This window comes from Crotalus tigris, unplaced genomic scaffold, assembly GCF_016545835.1.
Source record: "Crotalus tigris isolate CLP2741 ecotype Arizona unplaced genomic scaffold, ASM1654583v1 scf7180000017576.4783729, whole genome shotgun sequence".
Classification (NCBI taxonomy): Eukaryota; Metazoa; Chordata; class Lepidosauria; order Squamata; family Viperidae; genus Crotalus; species Crotalus tigris.
In genome coordinates this window covers 687281-714339 of record NW_024096487.1, presented here as the reverse complement: position 1 = coordinate 714339, position 27059 = coordinate 687281, and the positions used below count along the sequence as shown (strand labels likewise).

At 36.6% G+C, this 27059-nt stretch overlaps 1 protein-coding gene across 45 annotated transcripts in view; it reads left to right on the top strand.

The window, feature by feature from the left end:
* Positions 1-27059, top strand: part of MADD (MAP kinase activating death domain) — a 91238-nt gene that overhangs the window by 33596 nt on the left and 30583 nt on the right. For 10 of the 45 annotated variants that reach the window (XR_005558485.1, XM_039357614.1, XM_039357592.1 and 7 more), the window contains 11 exons: positions 229-330; positions 3930-3989; positions 4432-4534; positions 8395-8581; positions 10802-10952; positions 15684-15890; positions 18012-18065; positions 23644-23744; positions 24379-24462; positions 26435-26593; positions 26859-26967. Coding sequence is in view for 44 of the 45 variants with exons in the window: in XM_039357614.1 (XP_039213548.1) it covers positions 229-330; positions 3930-3989; positions 4432-4534; positions 8395-8581; positions 10802-10952; positions 15684-15890; positions 18012-18065; positions 23644-23744; positions 24379-24462; positions 26435-26593; positions 26859-26967 (1317 nt within the window). In the remaining variant the exon portion in view is untranslated. Of the gene's footprint in view, positions 1-228; positions 331-1555; positions 1595-3929; positions 3990-4431; positions 4535-8394; positions 8582-10801; positions 10953-15683; positions 15891-18011; positions 18066-23643; positions 23745-24378; positions 24463-26434; positions 26594-26858; positions 26968-27059 lie in introns of all 45 variants that reach the window. The other 35 variants (XM_039357828.1, XM_039357821.1, XM_039357765.1 and 32 more) reach the window with 9 other exon arrangements.

Below are 27059 nucleotides of genomic sequence, written 5' to 3'. Positions count from 1 at the left end.
CCAGTCACTTTTTCCCAGTCTTAGGGAAACCACTTCTTAAAAACCTTGCCAAGAAAACTTCAAGAATCAGACATGATTGAATGGAAGGAAAAAATTGTGAAGATGCATATTGAATTACTTCCTAATCTGAGAAAGACAGAGATGAGCTCACATATAAATAGCTGAATAAATAGCCGAATGAAATAAGGGAATGATTAGATCACTCAATATATTTTCTTTTTATTACAGGTAGCCTGTACAAAAACCACAGCACAAGCTTTAGTCTCTCCAATTTAGCACTTCCAACCAAAGCTGTGAGAGACAAAACCACTCCATTTCCTAGTCTAAAAGGTAATTGTTTTCGTTGCCGGTTAATGCTTTCATAACTGATTGCCAAGTAGTCACAAAATATATCTTCTTCCTCAAATATGTTTTGTGAAACAGGACAATGAGAAAATAAGACTCCCAAATGGTAATGCTTAGGATGTTTTTCCAATATCTATTCATGGAATGTATAGAGTAAACATTGGAATGGCAGTGACCATTGAAATATACTTAGTGGGTCTTTGTTCATATGTCTTTTTACCCTGCGAACATTTTATTAAGTATTATATCAGTCACGTGGAGCACTAATATGGGAGAGATGTTTCAGCAGCCTTCATATAGACTAACTTTTAATGACCTCTACGTATAAATGTTTGCTAGATGGGAAATTAACTTGAAAGTGAATATATTAATAATCTTTCTCTTGGGAGCAGTTGCAGTTAATTAAGTTGGATGCGGAGGTGTCCACAACAAGTCATATTGATGCAAAAATAATGACACACGGCAATACAGGTGATCCTTGACTGATGACCCCAATTGGGACGTGAATTTCTGTTGTAAGTTGTTGCTATCATAAGTCAAGTGAAATCTGAGTTTATGACCATTTTTATGATGGTTGTTAAGTAAATACCACAGTCTTCCAAATGGGTGGTTTTTGCTGGAAGCCAACAAGAAAGCTTACAAATCATGATCACATGACCACAGGACACTGCAGTTGGTCATAAATGCAAACCAGTTGCCAGTGCCTGAACAGTGAGCACATGAACATCGGGGTGGTGCGATGATCATTAGTGTGAGGACTGGACTTTTTTCAGCATGGTCATAACTTTGAAAGGTTGCTAAACCAACAGTTATAAGTCAAGGACTAGCTGTATTGTGTGATAAATTTGATTCTCTTATACTTGCATCCCAATTCGTTGCCAAAATTCTTAGGACACAGTATTTGTGTCATAGCCTTATATTTCCTGTGGATAGTCGTGGCTAAACCTTTCATTAATTTGAAGAGTGAAGAATAAATACAGGTTGTAGAAGTTACTGTTATTTTATATATACTACAGTCAATATTAGTCAGATTTACCAATGAACCTAAGCCTTATCATTTTTTTTTGTACTTGAACTTTTTAGTTGCTCAACTAGAAGGAGGCTTTGTTTGTCTGTTCAGTTCTTGTATATGATTAGAAAAAATATTTTTTTTCTTTGTAATAAGTTGATTTTATTTATTTCTTCCCCTTCTCCATTTTCATCGGTAAAGATTACTTTAATCTGGAAGTGGGAAGGGATATGGATAAAGGTTGGTATAATGTCTTGCTAACATTTGACCTTTTGATGATAAAGGCCAAAAGTTGGTTTTCTGTTGCTGCCTTAAAGTTTGCTTTGGATAGCATAACTTTCTTTCTTGGGTGTGTGTGTTTATGTAAAATATACATCCCCAAATGATTGGGAGCTGCCCAGAGTTTGATATAAGATGGATGGCTATAAAAATGTTTTAAATAAATAAAATAGTAACTGAAAAGGAATGTGAGTACTCTAAAGTTTCTGCATGATATCTTAACAATGTTTCCATCTGCTTACATTCTAATGAGCATATTTTTTTATCGCTCACATTTCTCTGTTAGCTAAATCTAATAATAACACACATTGGAAGAAAACAGTGATGGGTGATTCCATTTCTTTTCATGTTTTTGTCTCATTTTCCGCAGTTTATCATTTTTTGACAATTCCTGTTCAGTGTGATCTCTTGTTCTATGTTATACCAATGATATTTTTAACCTTTGGAATAGACAGTTTCTTTGCATGTACTTCTGCCTTTTTCATAAATAATATATAAATAAGTGTTTCTGCTTTTTTTTGAGTGAATATTAGAATAACATGGGGCTTTTATAAGATAGCCAGATAAATGTTATCATGAAATGCCAGTTTCACAGAAATATAAGTTTACGAGGCTAAAAGTAATTAACCCACAATTTAAATATTAACTCTTTCTTTAAGGTCAGTTTCAAACACTCAGCTTTCTTTCTCTGGATCATCCACTCAAAATGCATACCATATTTATTTATTTATTTATCAAATTTAGAAATGGCCATCTCCCTCACACAGGAACTATGCAATCTATCTTGGGCACAGACTCACACACTCAAATATACAAGGGCTTCTGCAGGGGATATCAGAAAGTCAAGATGGCAGTTGTGACCATGCAAAGAGAACCCCCAACTTTTTTATATATATGCAGGCATGTAAAAAAGGGCAGGGTTTCAATTTTGTGATTACAACCATCATCTTGACTTTTTTGACCAACCCTGCACAAATGTACATGCACGTAGTCAGATGCTTTCTTGCTTTCTCCCACTTCCCTCATTGTCTGTAGCCTTTCCTACTTCCTCCTCAGAACATTCCTCTTCTCGGTCTCCTGCCACGACTCCCCCCCTCTTCTTACAAAGCAATGAATTCCACCTTTTCCCTCTTCATTTTAGACATGGTTGGTGTTTGAACCAGAGGCATTTTAGGAAATAAAAATTGCAAGTGGCTGAAAACCAGCTCTTTACTTTAAATTGTTCCCTTTGTAACTAGATTTTTTTTTTAAAAAAAGCTTAAGAATTAGCAGGGTATTTCACAGGGGGAGATAAAGAGTGAAGTAATGCCTACAGATAGCAGTTTATGAGTAGATGAGTTATGCAGTTAGCAGTTTATGAGTAATGCCTATCCCTCAGTTTAGGAGTAGATGAGTAGATATGAGAGGTATTTTTCTTAATGGTATTGCAGCAAAGTTAACATATATGTATATTGAATTTTTAAAACATATTTAACGAAAAGGAAAACAATCCTGAATTTAAAACATTGGAATATTGGACAGAAGAATATTTATGTGCTTCTGTTCCTTTGCTGAATTTTCAACAAATATCATTCTCCCATTTTAGAAATAAACTATTTGTAGAAATAAAATATGCTTCCTTTCAGGTAAATAAAGTATTTGAAAACTTTGCAGTAGATTTGTTCACTAGGTATAGTATCTTATTAGATTCCATTTCTCAATATTTTATTATTCTTTCCAGCAATTTCTTTTAGATTTGGTTTTTAATGTACCTTCCTTCATTTTCTTAAAGGAAAGTAATTTCATTTTTGGAACAGAAAAAAAATACATTTAATTTTGAATGGAGCACAGAGTTACCTTCTAGATTTCTAATGACTTTAAGATCAGTTTAAGGGCAAGTCTATACTGTAAATGTGAGATAGTTGTATGTTTTTTTAACTTTCAAGAAGGTGCTCAAGGGGCCTTAGAAATTTTGTGGTAAGAGTTGGGGGATTAGGAAATATATAGCTCCAGCGATGAAACACAGTACACTGTTTAGGGAGTTTTATGTGAAAGTAATGATGTTCAACTATTTTATTTTAATTATTGATAATCTGAGACTTGGTTCAGGAGCAGCACCAGTGCAAATGCTGAATAAGAGATAGGGGATACAGTGTTATGGCCTTCTTGCCCTCCCAAGACTACTGATACTTTTGTTTAGTTGTTTTTACCTCCCACTTCTTGATTATTCTTACAGCACTGAGGGAAGCTACTAATTTAATATAGAAATGGTGGTGATTTTACTAGTATACTACTAATTGTTTATTTTGTGTCCCAGTATTTGGGCTAAATACTATAATGGAGATTATTACTGAAGCTGGGCCAGTAAGCAATGAAGGTGGGTCCTTTGCATCATGAGTTGTGCATGACATACCGATTCCCAGTAAGCATTTTGTGCCTGTCTTTGGGCAACTTTACCACTGATAACCAAGATTGTATGATCTCTACTAATCACATTCCCATATCACATTACGCTTTTCCATATGTTGAATCCGAAGATGGTTCTTGTGGCAGAAATGCATGCAGAGCAGCTGAGCTTCTCCTGCTTTTCACCTTCTGCTCTTACTGCCATCTTCTCTTTTGTCTCATTCCCATTACTGTTTTCTGCCGATGTATGATGCAGTAATACAAAATATGCTGCTGCTTTTTCAAGTTTTTTTTTTGTACGTCCTTTTAAACAGAATGTTAGTTAATTCCTGTATGTCTCATTAGTAGCATTTATGGACTTAAAACATCTTTCTCAGTAAACGTTTTCTCATTCTGCCTCTTTACATATGCAGGAAACAGGCGAGCACTGGTCGATCAGAAGTCTTCTGTTATAAAGCACAGCCCAACAGTGAAAAGGGAATCTCCTTCACCACAAGGACGAACCAGTAATTCCAGGTAAAAAATTTAAGGCACAGCTTGGCAAGTAGCTTCTTTTACATTGCCTAATTTCTGAAGCTTCTGCAACTACTACTGTACCTGCCTTCTCTGTTGAAGTCTGTTGCCTGGAAGAGAGAGAAAATAATAAAGGAATGGGATCTTCTGCTTTTAACTTTCTGTCAACAACCACTTGATTTATACTTTATTTATTTATTTGTTATTCTTATAGACTGAGAAGTTCACATTGTCTCGTAGAAGCCATACAAGATAGCCACACAGACAGACAAATGTATGTCCCTAGCCAGTATTTCGAATCTTCTTAATGGTCTACCCATCATACTGTAATCAAGTCTATCTATCTTGCTGCTGGTCATCTTCTTTTTCTCTTTCTTTTTCTCTTTCTTAGCACTGTAGACTTAAAAGAGCTAGGTCTTCTTATAATATGTCCATATATGATAATCTTCAGCCTGGTTATTTGCACCTTGATGAAAACTCTGGGTTGATTTATTTTGTGATCTTTTGTTTTCTTGTCTATCCATGATTTTCTCAAGTTCTCAAAATGAGTTTTCTCATTTTGAACTCAAAGTTCAAAATACTGCTTCTTCAAAATACAACTTACACTGGCCTTGAATATTATAGGAAGAACTATTATCTGTATGATTCTGACTTTTGTAGGAATAGATACATCATGATATCTAAATATCTTTTGCTATCCTACAGAGTGCTAATCTGCAGTATATTTTTTAATTGCTGGTTTCTTTACTGAAATAAAGCACATATTGTCTTTTGAAGGGATATTCTTTTGTTTTCTCAGCTATCCAGTGTACACCTGAACTAATGTCTCTACTTCCTCATTCTTTTCATAAAGCCAGCTTGAATATCAAGCATCTTCTGTTCTGTGAAGGGCTCTTAATTTGTACTCATATGCATTATTTTTCTAGCATGTGAAATATTGTACAATAGTCTGCATAATCCGTTAACTCTCTTTGATATTGGTATGCAGACTGATCTCTTCCAATCTATTGGTCAATATATTGTTCTTCAGATTAACTAGCATAGTTTGATTATAAGCTTGACAGTTTCTTTTTCTGTTACTTGTCATACTCAAAACAATTTCTGTAAGTCTTTGACCTGGTAATGACTGGAATGCTGATCTGATTTCATCTTCTAGCATTAGAGGTTTTTATAAGTAGGGAATATAATATTGTGCAAACAGGTTGGCTTTGTTCATCCACTTTAGCTTGACTTGGAATGTCAGCACGAACAATTTGTGATTGTTTCACAGTTATTGACCACATCTTTACTGTCATTACAGCTCTTTCATTTCCTTGTATCAATGCCATGATTGTTTTGCATTTTGTGTACTTTACCTGGTAATGTCCACATGCATAGGTATTGTTGTGGTTGTTAGAAGACTGTTAGCAGTGAAGAAATCACTACATTGGCAGAAGCCTGTAAGTCATTCTCCTCTTTTATTTCTGTTTCTTAGACTATATAATTGAACTACACTTCTCTACTTAATATTTCCAATTTTAACATTCTATTGTCCAAACACAAGCAGTATATCTTACAAATTTTGCCATTTTCAGATTAAACTTGACTGTAATCCTTGCTATCCTCCTGTTCTTCTGCATCAGTGGTTCAAGCACAAATTTGTATAACGAATTAAAGGGCTGTCCATGAAGTCTAATTGATATTATTCTATCATTAACTACATTGACATGAGTTTTATCTTTTCATATCCTTCTTGACTATAAAAGCAACGCTGTTGCTTTTTTGTTTTTCCTGTCTTGACTATGAAGCAGTGTGATCTTTTGATTGAAAATGCCCATTATCCGATTCATTTCAATTGGCTGAAAATTTCATTATTCAGCTTAATCTCATCTTTCATTGTGTTGAGCTTTCACATATTTATGCTTTTTATGTTCCATATTACACTTCCATTCTTTCTTTGCAGTTTTATATTTTCTTTTCCTGCATGGCAGCATCAGCAAATAGATTTCCTCAAGGCTTTAATCTAGTCATGTTAAAAAAAAACCCATTAATACTGTGAAAGATCTTCAACTGTTCTTCAGTAGAGCATTGAGTGCTATCCAACCTGAGGAGCCTGATTATATGACAATATCTAGTCAGTCATTTTATGTTGTCTATCCATGGGACTTACTTGGTAAAATATAGGGATAGTTTAACATTGCCTTCTGCACGATATGAAATCGTGCCTTTGCTGTTTTCACTAATGTGATCAACATATGCAACATGTTTCTGTATTGCTGCTGTCCGATATAAGCATCTGCTTTCTACAGCTGAATTGAGTTTTATTTCTTAGGTGATTCTTGGCACACATTGCCTCTATTCCAGCTTATCTCTCCTGGGAACACTCTGTGATGATGTAGTATAGTAGGACATGAGGGAGTGAGAATGGCAGCAATATTCCTTGTAGCTTACAATTTTACAGTTAAAATATTAAAAACACAACATCATAAAATACACCATTGCCCTGCAAGACTGGGAGCAGTCTTAAAAATAAAAGTAATACAAAAAAATATCAGTCTTAGATACCTTAACACAGTGGTTCTCAACCTGTGGGTCGGGACCCCATTTGGGGTCGAACGACCATTTCACGGGGGTCGCCAAACAATGCAGTCCGCCATTTTTTCCCCCTTTTCCTTAGCTGTGCTACTCCCTTTTATTCTATTGGCTTTTGAAAGCCAATAGAATAGACTCTCTTGAATAGAGTCTAATTCTATTGGCTTTCAAAAGCCAATAGGAATTGTCCAGGCTGTCTCTGCCCTGCTGAGCCCGCCAAAAGTCCCATTCTGCAAACGGTGCTGCACCAGTTGAGTAGTCCTCGACTTACGACTGGTTGAGTAGTCCTCGACTTATGACCGGTTGGGGGTCGCGGCATTAAAAAGGTTGAGAACCACTGCCTTAACAGAATAACAGAGAAACCTTGAAGGGCTGATACATTTCTAACTCACTAAGATATAAGAGGAAGATAAGAAAAACAATCAGACTTTCAAGATTCTGCTAATATGTCATTGAAGTTTAGTTCTAGTTTTTTGTAGAATCTGTTCCCTTATCTGTACAATATTGAAGGATTGACAATTAAGGTTCCAGGGTGTTGTAGTCCAATACCCTGCTCAGGCAGAAAATCCTATGCCTTCCTAAGCATCATAATATGAAATATGAATTTCTGGATATAGGCTGTTCCAGAAAGATGGAACCTTAATTGTCAACCCTTCAATATTGTACAGATAAGGGAACAGATTCTACAAAAAACTAGAACTAAACTTCATTGACATATTAGCAGAATCTTGAAAGTCTGATTGTTTTTCTTATCTTCCTCTTATATCTTAGTGAGTTAGAAATGAATCAGCCCGAGTCTCTTCTTAATAACTAATTTCTTTCCAGGGCTTAAGAATTTCTATCCTTTTTGTTAATGGCTTCCGAATATTTCCCTCAAAGCCTAATGTTATATTATTGGCTCTCATTAGTAGACATACTGCTGCATTTTGTATTAGGCATAGGCTTCTTCCAACAAATTACCCTCCGAATATGACTATGTTATAGTCCAGCCCTCAGACATAAGAGTCTTTGTACCGCCAAAGTTGCTTCCTACTTATTTAAGGCAACATTTTCTTTTTTCAAAAAACAATATATGTTTATTTTCTTTTTAAAAATGCTGTTTAAAGTTGCTATATAAAGCAACATAATATATAATATGCTTTCAGTTCTTAAGTCTTGCAATCCAAGCATAGTGAGGAATGCTATTTTACATAAAAAATAAAAAAGATCTTTCTTTTAATAATTATAGTGATAGAAAAGCTGTAGAAGTTTTGAGTTGATTCTTTTTTTTTTTACTATATGCCTCCTTGTAGTGAAAATCAGCAGTTCTTGAAAGAGGTGGTGCACAATGTCCTAGATGGACAAGGAATTGGTTGGTTAAACATGAAGAAAGTACGTCGTCTCTTGGAAAGTGAGCAACTCCGTATGTTTGTATTAAGTAAGCTTAATCGCACTATCCAGTCAGAGGAGGATGCTCGACAGGATCTTGTCCAGGATGTGGTTAGTTTTATTTTTACTTTTTTCCCTCATCCATCCATGAATGAATTTTGCTCTGAGTTTCTGTACTGAAGCTTATTTAAGATCGTTCACAAGGAAACTGCTACTACAAGCCTTACAATATAAAGAATAAAATAATACAAAGTAATGGATCAAATGTTGTAGATAAGAAGGAAATTGCTTGCTGAAAAAGGATTAGTACCTTCTAATGAAATGTAGGTAGTACTTGGTCAAATGTTTTTTTCCTCAGAGCTGAACTTCAATATGGTCAGTTTAACTGAGAAATACTACTTCCAACTGACAGTAGAAAATGGAGGCAGAGCTCATTTCCCAGATAAATTCATATGGGCAGAAGAGCGCCCAGTGATATCACAAAGGGTTTAAGAAGCCAGTATTAGAAGTAGGGATTAAAAAATATTAATTATTTAGTTTGATGCACCTTAATTTGCATTCAGAAATTATTTATTACCATAGTTTATTGCCAACTTTTGTAGATTCCCAGTCACTAACGCACGGGTGTCAAACTCGATCACATCATATGACGTATCGTGACGTATTGCAACATTTTTTGCCTTTGCGGAGCCAGGGTGGGCATGGCCTGCACGTGACGCATCCGGCCCATGGGCTGCCAGTTTGACACCCCTGTACTAACAGAATATTATAATATAATATTATGACATATAAAAGCATCCCTAGTACAATAAAAACCTTCTCATAACAGATCTTTTTCATCAGCCATTAAAGTCCAAGTGGAAGATACAGTTAAAGGAAATATTGCGTGGTTTGCTCCAGGTTTATAGTAGCAGATATATTTCAGTAGGTTTACGGACAGTCCCACATAAAGCATAGGACAATGACTAGGATATGGATGATTGAGAAGAGTCAGAATTGTTAAGCTAAATGTAAACATAACATAAAAGATCTGGTAAATTTCCAGAGGCCTGCTGGATCCTTGAGTACTCAGACTAAGAATCTGTTGCTTTAGTGAAAGCATAATTCAATCAAAAGTGAATATGCATCTCTAGGATTCTCAGGTTCATCAGTCAGTAATGTCTCTACCTTAATTATGTCTCAATGTATTCTCTTATGTCTAATCCAAAATTGTCCAAGCACTGGTTTAAAGGTTCACCCTTGGGATCTGAAAATGGAAAGAAGTAGAATTAGAAGCCATTTGACATCCCGAAACTCTACAAGTGGTTCCTTAGAGATGTTAAACAATATGAAAAACAAAAAGCCAAAAATATTTATTTGTGATATTTATATCCCCTGAGCTGAAGGTGACAGAAATATTTTTGACAGTTTTCTCCCCATCAGCCATCTGTGAAAATAGGTTTGGCTAAGGAGATTGGCCCAAAGTCACCCAGTGAGCTACCATGCCCGAGGGTGCACATACATACATATGTATGGATGTGAGAGAATATGTATAAACATCAGCACCATTTTCAGGGATCCATTTTTAAGAGAAATGAATGGAAATATCAGAGGTGTGGGGTTCAGTGGCTTAATGATGATGGAGATGGTTCGAGTCCTAGTACTGCGTGTCGAGATGAGCTCCCGTCACTCACCTCAGCTTCTGTCCATCTAACAGTTCAAAAGCATGTTCTATGCAAAGTAGATAAAATACGTACCACTTTGATGGGGAGATGAGCTGGTACTCCATGCAGGTAATCAGATTCCTGTCCTCTGATCCTTCCTGGTTGCAGCACCCATTTGTGAGGTGGCTCTGGGGAGGGAGGGGCCTTGGAAAAGGCTGCAGTAAGAGCCACTTGTCTTTCTTTCTGGTGTGAAGCCAGCTTGCCCTCTTGCAGCACACCATGGGAAGCACATAAGCGTTTCCTACAACAGGGCTGGTACCTTGGCAGCCAGACTATTACTCTGCAATTCATTGTAGTTTCCTGGCTAATGTAACAATGCCAAATGCTAATAATAATGATGATGATGATGAAGAAGAAGATGATGATGGAAACATCATAAAATAATGCCTAGTCTAAGAGCTTATTGTGTCCTGCAGAGATGCTGTTAAGAAATTTAGAAAATACTGAGTTAAATGGACTAATAATATATGATACTTTTCTTTGTTTTAAATTTCAGACAGCATAACTAAATTATAGAAAATGAATTAAAATGCAAGGAAATTCTGGTTTTTTTTTAATAATATAGAAAGGCTGTGGAATTGGCTTCCGATTAACAAAGCATTCTTACAGATGAGCCTTTTTGTTTTAGGAGATTAACCGAAAGGTTTACAAAGGAATGCTGGATTTACTAAAATGTACAGTATCAAGCCTTGAGCAGTCATATGCAAATGCTGGACTTGGAGGCATGGCAAGTGTATTTGGCTTGCTAGAAATAGTTCACACTCATTACTATAACAAAGGTAAGACAATAATAAAAATTAGTGCATCATAAATACTGTGAAAAGCCTTTTGTGGCAGAACTAAATCTAGTCTGCCAGTCAATAATTTCATGGACTTTATAAGTAGAGGCTATAAAGCAGGGGTTCTCAACCTTGGCAACTTTAAGACTTGTGGACTTCAACTCCCAGAATTCCTCAACGAGCTTTGCTGGCTGAAGAATTCTGGGAGTTGAAGTCCACAAGTCTTAAAGTTGCCAAGGTTGAGAACCCCTGCTATAAAGCAATTGTGCCTAATTATTAAATGTATCAGTTATAAAATATTTATTTGCTTTGTTGGTTTAAAACATATCTGTGTGAATGACTGAGAGAAACAGGCAGGCAAAAACAAACAGATATTATCCTTCCCTCAAGAAGTGAAGTGGGGCCTCTGCAAAAAATATTATTAGATCCCTAAGTTGGTGTTTTTCCTCTTTCATACTTCTGGTTTTCACTCAAGAAGTGTGATGTTAAAGGTGAAGTACAACTGTAGTTAATCTGAGTTAATGCTTCTCAAACCTAGGTAAATTTACCCAAGTTGAGTAAAAATGGTTTTTCTTTTGGTAATGATACCAACCTATTACCCAATCACAACAGGGACATTTAAATCAGGTCTTTATGATAAGTGGTTTTGCGAAACAAAGGAACTTAGCATTTTGGGAAGCACTAAGTTATATGGAACTGCCTGATTGACATTTTGATTTATTTTGTTGGGAATGCCCGGTCCACTAAGTCATTTTATTAGCAAATCAGCATTAAGATAATCACTATCACTAAAATAAGTTTTAAAAAAGTATGTTTCAGTTATATTACTTATGAAGCAGAGTGGTGAAGGATTAAACTGTTATGAATAAGAGACAGGCAGCGAATGCAGTATACTTCCTTCCATCATCAACCTGGCTCATTGCATGAATTGATCAAGGGAAAAATGATAACAAAGCAAGTGGAGTTTGTTGTTTCTTCTCTGTAGTCTGGCTATTTTCAGGGAGATGGGAGGTGACAGGAAAACCAGAGGTATTCTGAGTCAATTGAATTGAATTTATTATATTGAATCAATTCCAATGTGAAATATAGGAATAAAGCATATTTGACTTTCTAGTTAAGTCTTTATTCATTGTCTTTAACCAGTCATTGTCTGGTTAAAGACAATGAATAATCATTTGTTTATTTGTTTATTTATACGTATACATTGGTGGCATCATCAAGAGAAGTTCTGCAGTTACAGAGATTAGAGATTTATTCAAGATAATATGTTCCCAGAAGACTGTGGGTTAGAGTTGTGCATGCATTTGGAAGGGTGCTTTTGCCAACCATATTGTCTGATTGAAGAATAAAAGCATTGGAGCAACCTTATCCTGCAAAATACTTAGCTTGGCTGCTTAAAAAGCTTTTCCAGATGGAACTGTCAGCAGAGCAAGAGATAATCTTCAAAACAGCCATGTAACCCTAGAGCAGGGCTTTTCAATCGGTAATACGCATACTACCAGTAGTACATTGACACCTGGCAGGTGGTACGCAACCCTGCCCAGCCTAGCCAAGTGTAGTGGGGGAGGGAACGAACTAAAGCGGTGCAGCACAGGACTTGCTATGAGAGAGTCCTTAGGATCGGCACTTCTGGTGCACCCGGAAGAGAAAGGAGGAGGGGGGCAGAGACAGGAGAGGCTATAAAAGGAGGCAGTTTTGGTGGGAGAGGGAGAGAAAGACGCAGCCTTGGGAGGAGGAGGAGTCAGCTGAAGCTGAACCAAAGAGAAAAGGAAGAGGAGGGGGAAGAGAGGAAAGGAGATAAAACAGGCCGGCCGGGAGCCAATCTACAACTTTGTGGCAGCCATCTCTGCTGGGCGTGCACAGAGGTGGCAGCAAAAAACGGGGAAGAAATGCAGCGGGGGAGGGGTCACCCTCCATGAGGAATGAAGAAAGGCACCATTGGCTGGAGGTGAGCCACGGAGGGAGGAAGAAAGGAACAAAGGAGATGGGAATGAGAAAAAGGGAGGCAGGGAATGAGGGAGGGAGGGAAAAAGGAAGGAAGGAAGGAGATGGGAATGAGAACAGGGAGGCAAGGAAGGAGGGAGAGGAGGGATGGAGGGAGGGAGGAAGGAGATTGGAATGGGAGGGAGGGAGGGAGGGTCTGAGGGCAGTCCTGCCTTAGCTCTTGGCCACCAGCAGCTCTGCTGCCCTTTTGCCATCCCCTTGCCCCCTCGTCCTGGCCTTTCCTGGTGGTTTCCCATCCTATTGCTGAGGAGGCTTTGGTTACAAAACTGGGTCTCCTCGCATGGAGAGGAGTGGGTCTCCCTCTAACCTTTGCCCTCCTGCACCCACCATGAGCAACGTGGCCGAGGAGAGTAAGTGCAGTAGCAGCAGCCTCGAGGAGGAGGTAAGCGAGGCTGGGTGCCCCCTCAGGCAAGTGGGGCTGGAGTGGGTTGCGCTGCGGGATCCTGGTGCCCTGGGAGCTTGAGGGCCGGGCTGGACACTTGCCCTCTGCTGCCCAGGGCTCCAGGCAGCATGTGCCACTGTCTGGGAGTCCACTGCATGGCCCAAGAGTGATGGCGAGGCTCCTCCGGTAGACCATTCCCCGGCGCCCACCTCAGTCTCATCTCCATCGGAGACCCCAGAATTCCCCCACAGCCCTGCCTGCCCACCCACAAGCACCCCCTGACCTGAGTGACATTGAGCTGGCCACGCCCCCACAGCCATTAACTTTGCTTGTCAAAAGATTACAAAAGGGGATCACATGACCCTGGGACACTGTGACCATCAAAAATATGATCAGTTGCCAAGCATCCAAATATAAATCACATGACCCTGGGGATGCTGCAACAGTCATAAATGTGAAAAATGGTCATAAATCACTAAGCCAGGGGTGTCAAACTCCATTTCATTGAGGGCCACATCAGCATTGCGATTGTCCTCAGGGGGCCGGGTGGGTGTGGCCAGGGTGGGTGCAGCCTACTGGGTGGGCATGGATGGAGTGGGTGTGGCCTACATCGTTTGCGTCAAGAGTGCCTCTGGGGGCCTGGGCAGGAGTGGGACATATCTGGGGGTCTCTGGCAGAAGAAGGTGGGACCAGGGCAAGCGCCAAGGCATAGTCCATTTCTTCATTCCTCAATAAGGGTGACACCTCCCCAGCATGCACCCAGGGGGCGGGGCCGACACGGCAGGGGCTGGTTCCTCACTGTTTCCAGGATGGCTTCGCGGGCCACATGAAACCACTTCGCGGGCTGCATCCGGTCTCCGGGCCTTGTGTTTGACATGTCTACACTAAGTGAACTGTTGTAAGTTGAGGACCACCTGTACTTTATCACTTTTTTCCCTTTTTGGGGGGGATCATCGAGTTTTTGACACCTTGCTAGGCAACTGGTGATACTCGAATATTGCCATATCCTAAAAGTGGTACAATCAGTGAAAAGGTTGAAAAGCCCTGCCCTAGAGGACTCTCCGATCCTTGGATGCAAAAATGCAGTTTTCAGATGGTTTGTTCAGGCCTGCTCCATACTAATTTGAAAAGCTGGAAATTGATAAAAATGTCTGAATTAAACAAACCTATATTTACGTTTCCTGTTTACCTTTTGTGTTAACAGACATCCCATATTTAAATGTCACTTATTTCTGCAAGCAGTTGACACTGGCATATAGAAATCTCTTTTATTATATGAAACAAGACTTCCATCAGTAGGGGTCTGATTGGTAAGGAAGAATGCTATAACAGGGCATTGCTTTAAATAGACTTCCATAACAAAGAACACACAGTATTATTGTATTCTTCTGTATACAAGCCAGCCATGATTTTAAGATATCTAATCTAATTGTAACACAACATGTAAGTTCCAATATATAATCTATGTGCTACTAAAAGTCTCATTGTCATGGCCAACTGGGTAAAATAATGCATCATAAGGCAACAATTTTCAACCCTAGTTGCCTCAAATGGGCTTACTTTCAGAATGTGTTCAAAATCCAGGGTCCATGATAGCTGAGTGAAATTTGAGAAAGTTGTAGGTGCTTCAGTGCTGTAGAATGCTGCTGCTGCTGCGATCATGTGATCTTCACGTTCAACAATCTGTGACAGTTTCCCAGACAGTCTCACAATCCCTCTCTCCCTCATTAGGCTACTTACCAGCCTGCTGGAAAGGGAAGGGAAGAAAGGGAGGGAGGAAGAAACTCCTGCACATCCTTTCTGGCCCACGCCAGCCTCCTGGGCGCTCCTATGACTTGGGCCACCTCTCCTTCCCTGACCAGCACCGACCTCCCATGTGCTTTTCAAACCTCTTGTGTACCTCCACACACCCTCCTTGACTTGCTTAACGGTATTGGCAAATAACATTTCTTGACCTGATACTGAAGATACATTAAGTTTGGCAAGAGTTTTTCACCGTAGGGCCAACGTAAGGTTACCTGTTATAGGGGAAATTTTCTCTAACTGGAAAAAAACCAACACTAAAATAGTTCTCAAGTCACAATTTTGTAGTCAGCTAAATTCATGTTAGAAGGGGCCATCCTTAAAATAACCACGTTTCAATATATTAGTATTTTGTGAATTTCTCTCTAACTGATGATAAGGTCTAGATGTGAAAGTATTTTTTAATGATTGTAAAGAATTAACACCATCTATCGAGCCCTTCTCTCCTTTCTTCTCGTTCTCTCTTCTGATTGTTGTTGGCATATTTACTTGTTTTTGGTTTTCTTTGGCTGCTTATCTCTCTCTATTCCTTTCTTTTAAAGAGCCTGAAAAAAGAAAGCGAAGCCCAACAGATGGAGCAATCACTCCGGTTGGCAAAGATCCTATTTTAGCCAGGAGGGTGGAACCGAAACCCAAGGTGCAACTACAAGTACCTCAGCTCATGCCAAGGGCACCAGGCCTTTCAGGGAAAGGGCCAAGGGAATTTGACACAAGGAGTTTAAAGGAGGAAAATTTTGTAGCTTCTATTGGTGTGTATTTTAATATACGTGGAATGCAGGAAAGTGATTGTGCATTGGCATTAGAATCTACTTGCATCTTTCTCATTAAAACATTATTCCCTTCATTGCTCTAGTAATGCGCTTCACTCTCATGCAGTTTGCAAAGACTGGTCATATATTTTCTTCTCCCATTTTGAACAAGAATCGACTCAACGTTTTGGATGAGTTAATTTCTTTTTTTAAAATTTGGAGACTATTATATGATACTGACATCACAGACTTTAATTACATCCAGTTGAGTTACTATAAACAAATTGGCTGGCTGTCCTTTAAAGGGATGTTTCCTGGAAGTGCATACACAAAGGACTGACTGACTTTTACATAAATGCAAATTTTTTTTACAAAAATCTGTCCATTTTTATTTGTAAGTAAATCCCACTGAGTTCTTGGGAGTTCTTGAAAGTCAGTGCCATGCATGAATGTTATAAATAGGTCACAGTTATGTGTAGTTGGACTCATGGGTATTCCTTTATTATTGTCTTTTTTTCCCAGCAAAATTACATTTAATGCTTTATCCTTTTTTATATTCCTGAGAAACAAACAATTGTTCCAAAATATATATAGTGACATATAGAACTCTGTGAAATATAATTGCATTAGGTTTGGAACTATTGCACTATCCAGGCAGAAAAACACCTAGCCAGTTTTCCGAATGATTGTCTCTTCATTCATTCTGTTAGCTGAATTGTTAGGTTAATGTTTAATTTTTTTTGCCATTCAGGATTTTAAAAAAATCAGGTTTTGAAGGGTTGTAGCAGAAATAACCATCTATGTATAAAGGAAACAGATTATTCAATCTCTGGTCACTATAGAAAGATTATATATTTTTTGCAAATTAGTTTAACTAACTTTTTCATTAACTATTTGTCTGTTCTAATTTGAGGTGAATGATTATGAATCCTATACCAATATGCACATAAAACAATGAAAATAACAGTAAGGAAATACGAACAGCTCTTCTATGTTTGGCCAATACAGGACAAATTAGTGAAGGGGGAGTTCATTTTCAATGTAATATGAATACATACTTTAATAAAAATAGCCATTATAGTAATTATTACATTTTTGTAAAAGCTATACAAATACCAACTGCCACATTTAGACTGATGTTAGTTGTTCTTCTACCAAATAAACTAGGGAGGAATGGGTTTGGTTTTCCAGAAGTTGCAGTTTGTTCTATCACTGTTTCATCACAGAAATCCCATTCTCTTAACCTTCAGTAACTTCTAAATCAATTTCTTCTATTTGTTTTCCCATGTTCTCTTTTTATTGCAAAATAGTAAAAAAAATAATTCAACCCACTAGTTAGAATCTTTTTATTTTTTGGTAAGATATAAGAGATTGGTAAGAGATAGGCCCCTTTATAGGTTTCCTAGCTTCTACTTCCTCCCATAAATTATGTTTTCAAGTTAAATGTTGAATTTAGTTTTCTAGCAAGCTGATTTGATATTATGCCACTAAGCCAGAACCTGACATTTTTTTCAGTGCAGAAATGCAAATCTAAAATCGTTTCTTTGTTTGCCATGTGGATTGAATTTTTACCTAATTCTGAGATGCTTGTATTCTAAACAAATATTGCTCTTTCTATATAAATCTCTCTCAGAATATCCTTTTTAACGCTGCTGAGAGAGTACTGTGAATTGGTTAAATTTGGGGGGAGGGGATGGGGCAGTATTTGAACAGACTAAATATGTATGAAAAAAGTGTATTGACTAGAAGTATTATTTTGGAGACAGAAATAATTTGAATATTGAGCATAAAGAGCTAGCCAAAATCTTTTTGTAATATGTAATTTCTGTGAAGTCAGATGACATCAGGTGGGTGAGTCTCAAGAGTTATTTTATTTTTCTGAGCCAGCAAATTGCATGTGATTCTTTTTTTAAAAAAATATTTCTTTATTAAGATAATGGAGGTCTCTGCTCCTGATTAGCGGAAAAAGAATTATTTCTTCACATGCCAGTTTTCATTAGTCTCTGTTTTGGCAGTGCAGGGTTGGGTGGCTTACTTTTGTTTTTGTTTTTCCCATTTCCACCTCTGATCAGCATCTGATACTTCTGTCTTTCTCTCCTGCTTGCATTGCATCTTGAGTAGAATTGTGGAACAAGCACCAGGAAGTGACAAAACAAAAAGCTTTGGAAAAACTGAGTAAGGAAAATGATAAGAGGACAGAAACATAATACTCCCCATAGCCTCCCCATAACTGCCAACTCCTTAAGCTTTTGATTGAGCACCCATGCCACATGAGCCATAGGACAGACCAAGGAGGTCATTTCATAAAGAAACACAGTGTTGAGTTACCTCAAAGAGCCCTTTCCTATATGAGGAGAGAGACAAATGCTTTAGTTCTTCTGGCTGAGTTTCAAATCCTTCCTTACCACTGAATTTATTTTTTAGAAGGTTCTGACGGGTTTCTCTGTTATGAAGGCATGCTATAACTGCTGCAACATTTTCGTTGAAATAATGCTTGTGTGGAGAGATTGTTGTCCTATTTCTTCAGCAGTAGGCCTTTGTAAGGTCCAATCCATAATCTATCCATAGATTTCCCACCAGTTATTCTGAGGTTAAAATAACTGTGGGGAATTACATGACCAACTGTGATGAACTTTTAATGGAAGACAAGACTTATATATTGTTTTAAAACTCTAGTTCTTTATTACCATGTTTAGGAAACAGCCAACTCCAATTGCAATCTTCTAATATGATTTCTAGATATGAGCTAGATCTATAAGCATGCACAATTATAAAATATATAAATACTCATATACACACCATTGATTTTGAGTAACAATTAAGAACTCTGTTTTCTTCTTCTGCAGAGTGCCCTTTCCTGCCAACATTGCGTAAAAGAGAATACTGATGTTTTGCTGTATGCATCTGTAATATAATGTAGTTTGCCCATGCTATTTCACTAATTAAATTAGGCTTTGGTTAAATCTTGAAAATAATGTCACTGTTTAGTTAGTTACAGAAAATTTAGTCTTTTGGGGTTGAAAATTGCATTTGGTTTTTGTTGTGCACCAAAAGCTACACTTAATAAGTAGATTCAGCTAGCATCAAGAAGATGAGATATCTGATAACATGTAATAAATTAATGATTCAACAAAATAAATGTAGAACAAGACACGAAAGTACTCTCATACAGTTTTGCTGCATTACACACATGCATCTTTAGAAATGAAACTAACATTTTAAATTCACTCAAAGTGGTTTCCGGTTTATTTGCTGCTGAATTTCAATGGCAAACAAGTGGGCTCTGGAACTGAACCAAAACTTCAAAGAAGAACACATCTAGTCCACTGACCGTGGGTTGCTTGAATTATATGAGCTTAATGCAACCTATTATAAATACATATTACGATAGACCAGTGATGGCGAAACTTTTAGAGACCCAGTGCCCAAAAATTGGCCCTGCTAAATCTCCTGGACCACTTAGCAGCTTTTTATGCCACTAGGTTTTATAACCTTTTGGATTGTCTTTCAGGATTGGGACTTATGAGACCAGATTGCAGTGGTTCTTATTCTTCTTTTGGACCTGTAGTTAAAAGGTAGTACTGGGAATTACAGTTTGACATCTGTACCATTAACCTTCAGTGTCTGCAAGCAGTGTTTTATCTTGTCACCTATGCTGTTTATAGCTAGATGAAACCATCTGGAGCTTTAGAGTGGGATGTCAACAGCATTTCTGTTGTTTCCCATTCAACTCCAAGAAAGCAAACAATATCTTTGAACATTCTCTAACTTTATAATAACTGGAACAAAAATAACAAGCTGACATTAAATACAGAGAAGGCAGAGGGATTGTTAATTCCTAGGAAGTTTTTGGGAGTGGAGTTGATTATATTGCTTTAAAAAAAAAACTTGATCCTCACTGTTACTGGATTTGCAGATGGTAGCTGTGGCAAGCAGGATATATTCCAGTTGTGATTATACTGTGTCAGATTTGGCATCAGTTATCCATGCTTTGATTACATCCCACTTTGATTATTACAGTGCACTATAAATGAGGTTAGGAGTGGTCTTTGATGTAAAATATGGCAAATAGGCTGCTAAACAGTGCAATGGCTGGGGATTGTAAGGCTTATGCTGAAAGTTCCTCCCCTGGTTGCCAATTGCTCACTGAGCACAATTTGTAATTAACCTCTGTGGTCATAAATGGCTTACGGATTTGATGTCTGTTGGACTGGTTTGCTCTTTTCAAACTTGTGTGGGCAATAAGAACGGCCAGAGAGGTGCTTCTGAACATCATCCTTCCTATAGTTGAATCAACAGAATTTTAGCATAGCTTATAACAAAAACAGTAGACCTTGCTTACCAACAGTCCCGGATGTAGAATGCTTAAATACACTTTGAAGCTCAACATCAACAGGACATAACTTATACAAAGGCACATATGTAACAAGTGAACCAAACCAACTTTGTACATCTAGACATTGCTTGCATACTGTCTGAAAAGCATTGACAGTATGTATGAAATACAGGAATACATATAGACCCTTTTTCATTACCTAGCTGAAAATTGCGAGAGCATAGCATTCATCTACCACATGAACTTTAGGTACAAAACAGCCATGTTTTGTTCTGAGTCAGAAAGAAAACTTTCGAATATATGCATATTTTGTTTTGTGCTTAAAACACACAAATGGCTGTTTCAGTGACCAAACTTGAGATAAAATAAGTTATGAGAATGCTTGCTATCAATTATGTTTTTCCCCTCTTGATGCTCCCTATTATACATCAGCTTTTTTTTTTTTTTTTTTTTGAGCCAAAAAGCACACTTTGAAGTAAAGCCTGGTACTAGATCAATGAATCGTTTTCATTTTCTAAGTGTTACTGTAGGGTCCACAGGGGCACTAAAAAGACATTTTGTAAATGAAAGCGATGCTGGCATTTTGTTGTATAATTTATTAGCTTTACATCCATTTTAATACACATTTAGAAATAATATTGAAACATATTATTAGAGAGAAATAATATTGAAAAAATTAGAGAAAAATAATATTGAAAAATATTATTAGAGATAAATAATATTGACAAATAAAGAGAAATCAAGAAGCTATATTTCTAGGAAGGTGAGTATTTATTGGCTGCTGGCAAGACAAGTATCACAGACTGATCAGTTTTCATGTTAGGAACACCAGCTAAACAATAATAAAATATCACTACTAAATTCTACCAATGTAGAGCCTGTAAATTCATGTTTGAACAGTAGCATTTAATCACAATATCCATTTGACTCTAAAAAAGCTGAATTATATATATATATATATATATATATATATATATATATATATATATATATATATATATATATATATATATTATAATTTCTGAGGTTTTTCTAAATATATTCCTTCCAAGGAAATCTTAAATTATGTTCTTCCTATCTGAAAATTGTGCTAATTCATCTGATGCAAACATTTGATCTCTCTGATCCTGTTTTTAAAACCATATATTAAAAAGAAAATTAAGAAATATGAGGACTGTTGAGCTTTTTTTTCTTACTCTAATAAACAGGCAAAAAATTATAGAAATGGCTCATGCTCTAAAAAATTTAATTTTCAGTGGGCCATTAGTGTGCAGAGAAATTACTGCATAATTTAAATATTGTATACTGCTTTCATATAACACTATAATACAGTATTCTCTGGATGGATATTCAGGGTTAAATTACTGAGCTTAGAAAGGTTTACTTTAAGCTACATGTATCTAGGACTGCTTGTTTGATTTTTCTAATATATAAGTCTCCTTCTGTTCTCTAAAGTTAATCTTTATTGCCTTCTGTGAATAAATATTTCAAAATATGATCATCCTAATCAAATAGAATTCAATTTACTTTAATTAAAACTTGTTCTCCAGTTGGTGTTTACCTTTGGTTAACCGAGGGCTTAAAGATGTTTTAGTTTTGTTATGTGTGTGCACAATGCACAAATGTACATACAATTAATTGAAGCACAAGTGGTAATATATATTTTAAATCGTTTACAAATAAATTCTCTGCTCATAGCCTTTCATTTCCAGCGGTATTATGGACAGCAAGTACACCACTGGTCAAATGATTTCATTATGATTGGAAATCTACATTTTCTATCATTAGTAATTTATCAACTATTCTATAAATTAATCAATTCATGTTTAGTTTTCTTTTTACACACAAAATTATTTTTGAATGATTAAATGATTTTTAAAAAATTGCTGCAAAACACATGTCAGTCAAGAGTATAATTATCTGAAAGTAGATCATGTGGGTTTTGCTTAGCCATTTTCCTTAATTTCCTATAAAACAACCAGACACATCTATTGGCAACCATGCTTGGAAATATATTTTTAATCACCGAAGCGAACATTTATAAACTTCTGTCAATTGCTTTTTGAGTGCTTCAAAATGTATTCAATTCAAAGCATTTTGATGAAATCTCCTGGGAGTATGTACAACTACATAGCATTTTTGGATTAACTAAATATCTTTGCTGTAGTTTACTATTTTTGAATCATAGATACTGTTTTTGAATAATAGATCATCCTAGAAATCTATACTAAGGGCCCTTCTATTCAAGAACATGTTAGCTATTATTTGTATTTCACATTGTTCCCTATTTCTCTCTCTCTCTCTCTCTCTCTCTCTCTCTCTCTCTCTCTCTCTCTCCTGTTACTAGTAGGTATCTGGTATAACTCCACTCACACTTTTAATTCCCAACTCACACTATTTAGTGGTATGCAAGGTATTTCTTAATTGTGTACCTAGTGTCGCCAGATGACATTTCATGTATTTGTCCTGTAATTCAAAGAAAAAAACCCTCCAAATGCTGGTCATGTGTCCCTGTTAGTTGGCAGATATGGCTATGGCAGAAGCATTGTGCTCAGTCTCTTTCCCCCTCTGAACTCTTAATGGTGAACCTTTGTAGTCTGTAATATATTTTTCTCCTGCCTCCTTACTCCCATTGCACAGTGTTTTCCAAACCCTTCCCAATTCTGTCTCTCCTTTCATCCATTTTCTAACATTTCATCAGAAAAAGAGTTTTTAAAAAGGTGAACTGCATGCATCTCTTCGGCTTCTATATTATTTATAAGAGAATGGGATAATCAGTGCATGTCATGTCAATTGCTTATATGTACACTCTTACTGTTTTATTTTTGTTATTACACACTCTGGAGAGCCATTTATTTCATCCTTTCAGTGCTCTGTAATTTCCCTCTGAACTTCATGTTTTACCTTTCTTTGTGGCATACAAATTATTGATTATTGCTTTTTGGTTGGTTGGTTAGTTTTTCCATTTGCTAGTGAGACAATTGGAATAAAAATCAATGTTTTACATGGTGTAAAAATTGTTGAATAGTAAGAAATATTCCTTTCTAAAAAGCAACAGGCACGGAACCAGTCTTACATACAAAAGGTAAAGGTATGGCTGTCCAGAGTAATGTGATGACTGCCTGGCATGCTTTGTATTCATTTGAATATGTTTGATGCCTGCTTTGTCATCTTCCTTTCCTAGTAATAATTGTTTAAGATAATTTCTCTATTTCTCAGGTACAGTGATATTTGGACAAAATAGTTGGCTGTGAAAAACTGAGCTACATTATTAATCCATGGTATTGAAAAAATAGGGAAGAAGAAGATTTTGTGGGTCCTCTTTGGACTACCCATTCACAGCTCCAGTTTTTTGCCCTATAATTCTTTTATTCTTCCTTCTCATATTAATAGGATTGTTTATTTTGCTTCAATTAGGGTCAGAAGGTACAAAACACTTTTTTGACTTGGGAGAGACAGATGAAAAGAAATCCCAGATTAGTGCTAACAGTGGTCTAAGCTTAACCTCTAGCTCTCAGGTAAGTGTAGCTGTTCAGTTTGGAATGGGTGTGTTATGAGAACTCTTTTGTCACCTTGTAAAAAGAATCCTGTCTTTTAGTGTGGATGTGATAGTCTAGACCAGTGGTTCTCAACCTGTGGGTCGGGACCCCATTTGGGATCGAACGACCCTTTCACGGGGGTCACCAAACAAAGCAGTCCACCATTTTTTCCCCCTTTTCCTTAGCTGTGCTACTCCCTTTTATTCTATTGGCTTTTGAAAGCCAATAGAACAGACTCTCTTGAATAGAGTCTAATTCTATTGGCTTTCAAAAGCCAATAGGAATTGTCCAGGCTGTCTCTGCCCTGCTGAGCCCGCCAAAAGTACCATTCTGCAAACGGTGCTGCACCAGTTGAGTAGTCCTCGACTTACGACCGGTTGAGTAGTCCTCGACTTACGACCTGTTGGGGGTCGCGGCATAAAAAGGTTGAGAACCACTGGTCTAGACAACTATGGATATGCCTTTTTCAATCTTTCTAATCTGGTTGATATTTGGACAGGTGAAAAATTGCTCCAATTATCCCCAATTCCCCAAGATCACTTGGCTAACTTACAAATGGAAACAGGAATGTCTAATGTGTATTATTTTGCTTCCTGTCAATTCATGATTTCAGAAGAGTGATCTGGATTCTGTGGCAAGTGTGGGGCCTGCTGTTATGATCCGAAGCACCAGCCAAGATTCTGAAGTTAGCACAGTGGTAGGGCATACCAAAATGAAATGTCTGGGTTTGATTTTACAGTTATTTTCCAGACTTCCTTGTTTATGTGTATTTTTTTTTCTAATCCTGTAAGTTACAGGTGCTGTGTATATGCTTTTGGTTATGCTTTCTCCTCAACTCTGTATATTTTTTAAAAAAAATAAACGTATTTATTTTTATTGAAATCTGTCCTCTATTTGAGGACATACCCTTTTCCAAAAGGTATGAGTTCCTTATTCATTCTTACAATTTTACAATAAGTTGTCATATATGTTTATATTGATAACTTATGACCTAATACAACTAATATAAAATAATACAAAGTTCAGGAAGAAAAGGAAAAAAAAAGATCTCTCTTTCATTCTCAGCAACTATAGTCAATGTTAACAACTTATTACTATCCATATCTTACTCCTTCTTTATAAACCAGTGTTTAAATCCTCATGTCTGCCTTAATCAGCAAAAATCCATTAAAAGTTATCAGCAATAACAACATCACTGTTACTAAACCATATGTACTAAATTTGAATCATTCATTTTATATCTATCTATCTCCCTTTTTATTTAAACATATTCCCCTTATTTTCTCTCTTTGCACTCATGATGTTACTTAGTTGGGTAATAAAATGTCTCCAAAAAAACAACTAAGCTCAGAAAGTACCAAGGGCTCCTCATTTCACTCCTGAACTATAAATAATTCTCCTTTATTTGTCTTTAAAACATTATTCAGTCCTGATTAGCAAAAATCCATTGAATATTACCAAAAACAACAACCCCTTTATATTAATCGTCCCACAGAAAGGATTCTTTTAAAATTCTGGGCTCTTAATCTGTTTAAAAATTTCTAAAACCAATAGGAATTATCCTTTTGCTCTATTATTCCATTTTTTTTTTTACAAATCTTTAAGCTTGTAGATTGAAGAATACTAACCCAGTGAATTCAGTAAAACTTGCCATTTTGACGGTTCTTAATCTTTAAGAAGCAGTAAAAAAATAAACCTATTTAATTAAAAAGTGCACCTAGGCTACATTAATGGCTATAAGCTTGATGGAATCCTGTGACTCCTAGCTTATCAGAAGTCAATTGCAAAAACTTCATTTCCTGCCATCTATTCAGAAAAGAACACCTGTGCAGATTACATCTTGCAACCTCTCCTTTTTGCAAGAGAGTTTAACAATTTGGATCCAGTATTCAGTTGTAACATTACCCCTCTATTTAGGGACATAAGTTCGCCGTAGCACTCATTAGAAATTTAACAATTCTGACTTTATAGCTTTGTTTGCAGGGGATATGTATTTCTAAGTTAGAGATTATTGAACTAGAGATTTATTAAATTAAATTTATCTCTAATTTATCTCTAAATTAGCCATGGAGTAATTAGAGTTACTCCAATAGTGAGATGGGTGCAAAATAAATGTAATAAATAAATTTAATAATAAATATAAAGGAAAATAAGAATGGGGTTATAGAACAATTCTACTAATCATGCTAGATAGAAGTTTATCTGGACAATGCTTTGATAGGCCTTCAAGATTTTACTTGTTTTCCAATATTCTGCTTCATTATCTTATTAGTACTAAAGATCTTTCCAGAAATCTAGATAGTTTTGTTTCCTGAGTTTGTCAGCCTTGCAGGGCTTCACAGAATCTGATGTATTGTTAAAAATTCAGTGAATATGTTAATAGGTAAAATGAGGCCCAAAATTTGGGAGGGGGGGTGTTGTAGCTTTGAATAAGTAACATTAAGACTTAAACCAAAAGCCCTTTGTCCTTATTCATATTGGATCTGTTTTTACAGTATGGATCCTTTTGTAACATATCCAAGTCACTACCTTCCCATTTTATTTTTAGTTCATATGGTACAATGTTGAGATTTAGTTTATTTTTAATGATGATGTAAATGCATCTTTGTCTTTGCAGTATATTGAGCAATAAGTAGATAGACTGTTTATTTGTTTGTTTCCTTCTTCAGGTGAGCAACAGTTCTGGAGAAACGCTTGGAGCAGATAGTGACCTAAGCAGCAATGCTGGCGATGGCCTTGGTGGAGAGATTAGTGGAAATTTAACAGGATCACGAGGCACTGTCTCAGACAGTGAAATTGAAACAAATTCTGCTACCAGTGCTATATTTGTAAGATATATCCATGTTCTTCAAAATTCACTGCAAGCACTAATCAACAAATGATAACTGCACAAGTGCACCTTCTAGATAGTATAAGCATGTTTAAACAACTATTTTAATTGACGGAATTTGAAAAATGGCTATGCTTGTTCTTATGTCCTTTGCCCTTTGAATGATTTATCTCTTCAGTAACATTACTATTTCATTTTAAGAACCATCTTGTTAATTAACCACCTAATAAGAATTTTCTGTCCTATTTTTGCCTTTTTAAAAGGGCAAATCTCAGAGTATGAAAAAAGCAATAAAAGATAATAAATGCAGCAGCCCTGGAAGAGTTCCAGAAGATGCAAGTCAACGAGTTTATCTCTTTGAGGGTCTACTTGGTAAGAATAAAATTTTAGTTTTGTGCACTCTTTAGTCTTTAGAGCTTTTCAAAATAAAACTGAGTAATGTGAAGCTACCATGAATTCTTATA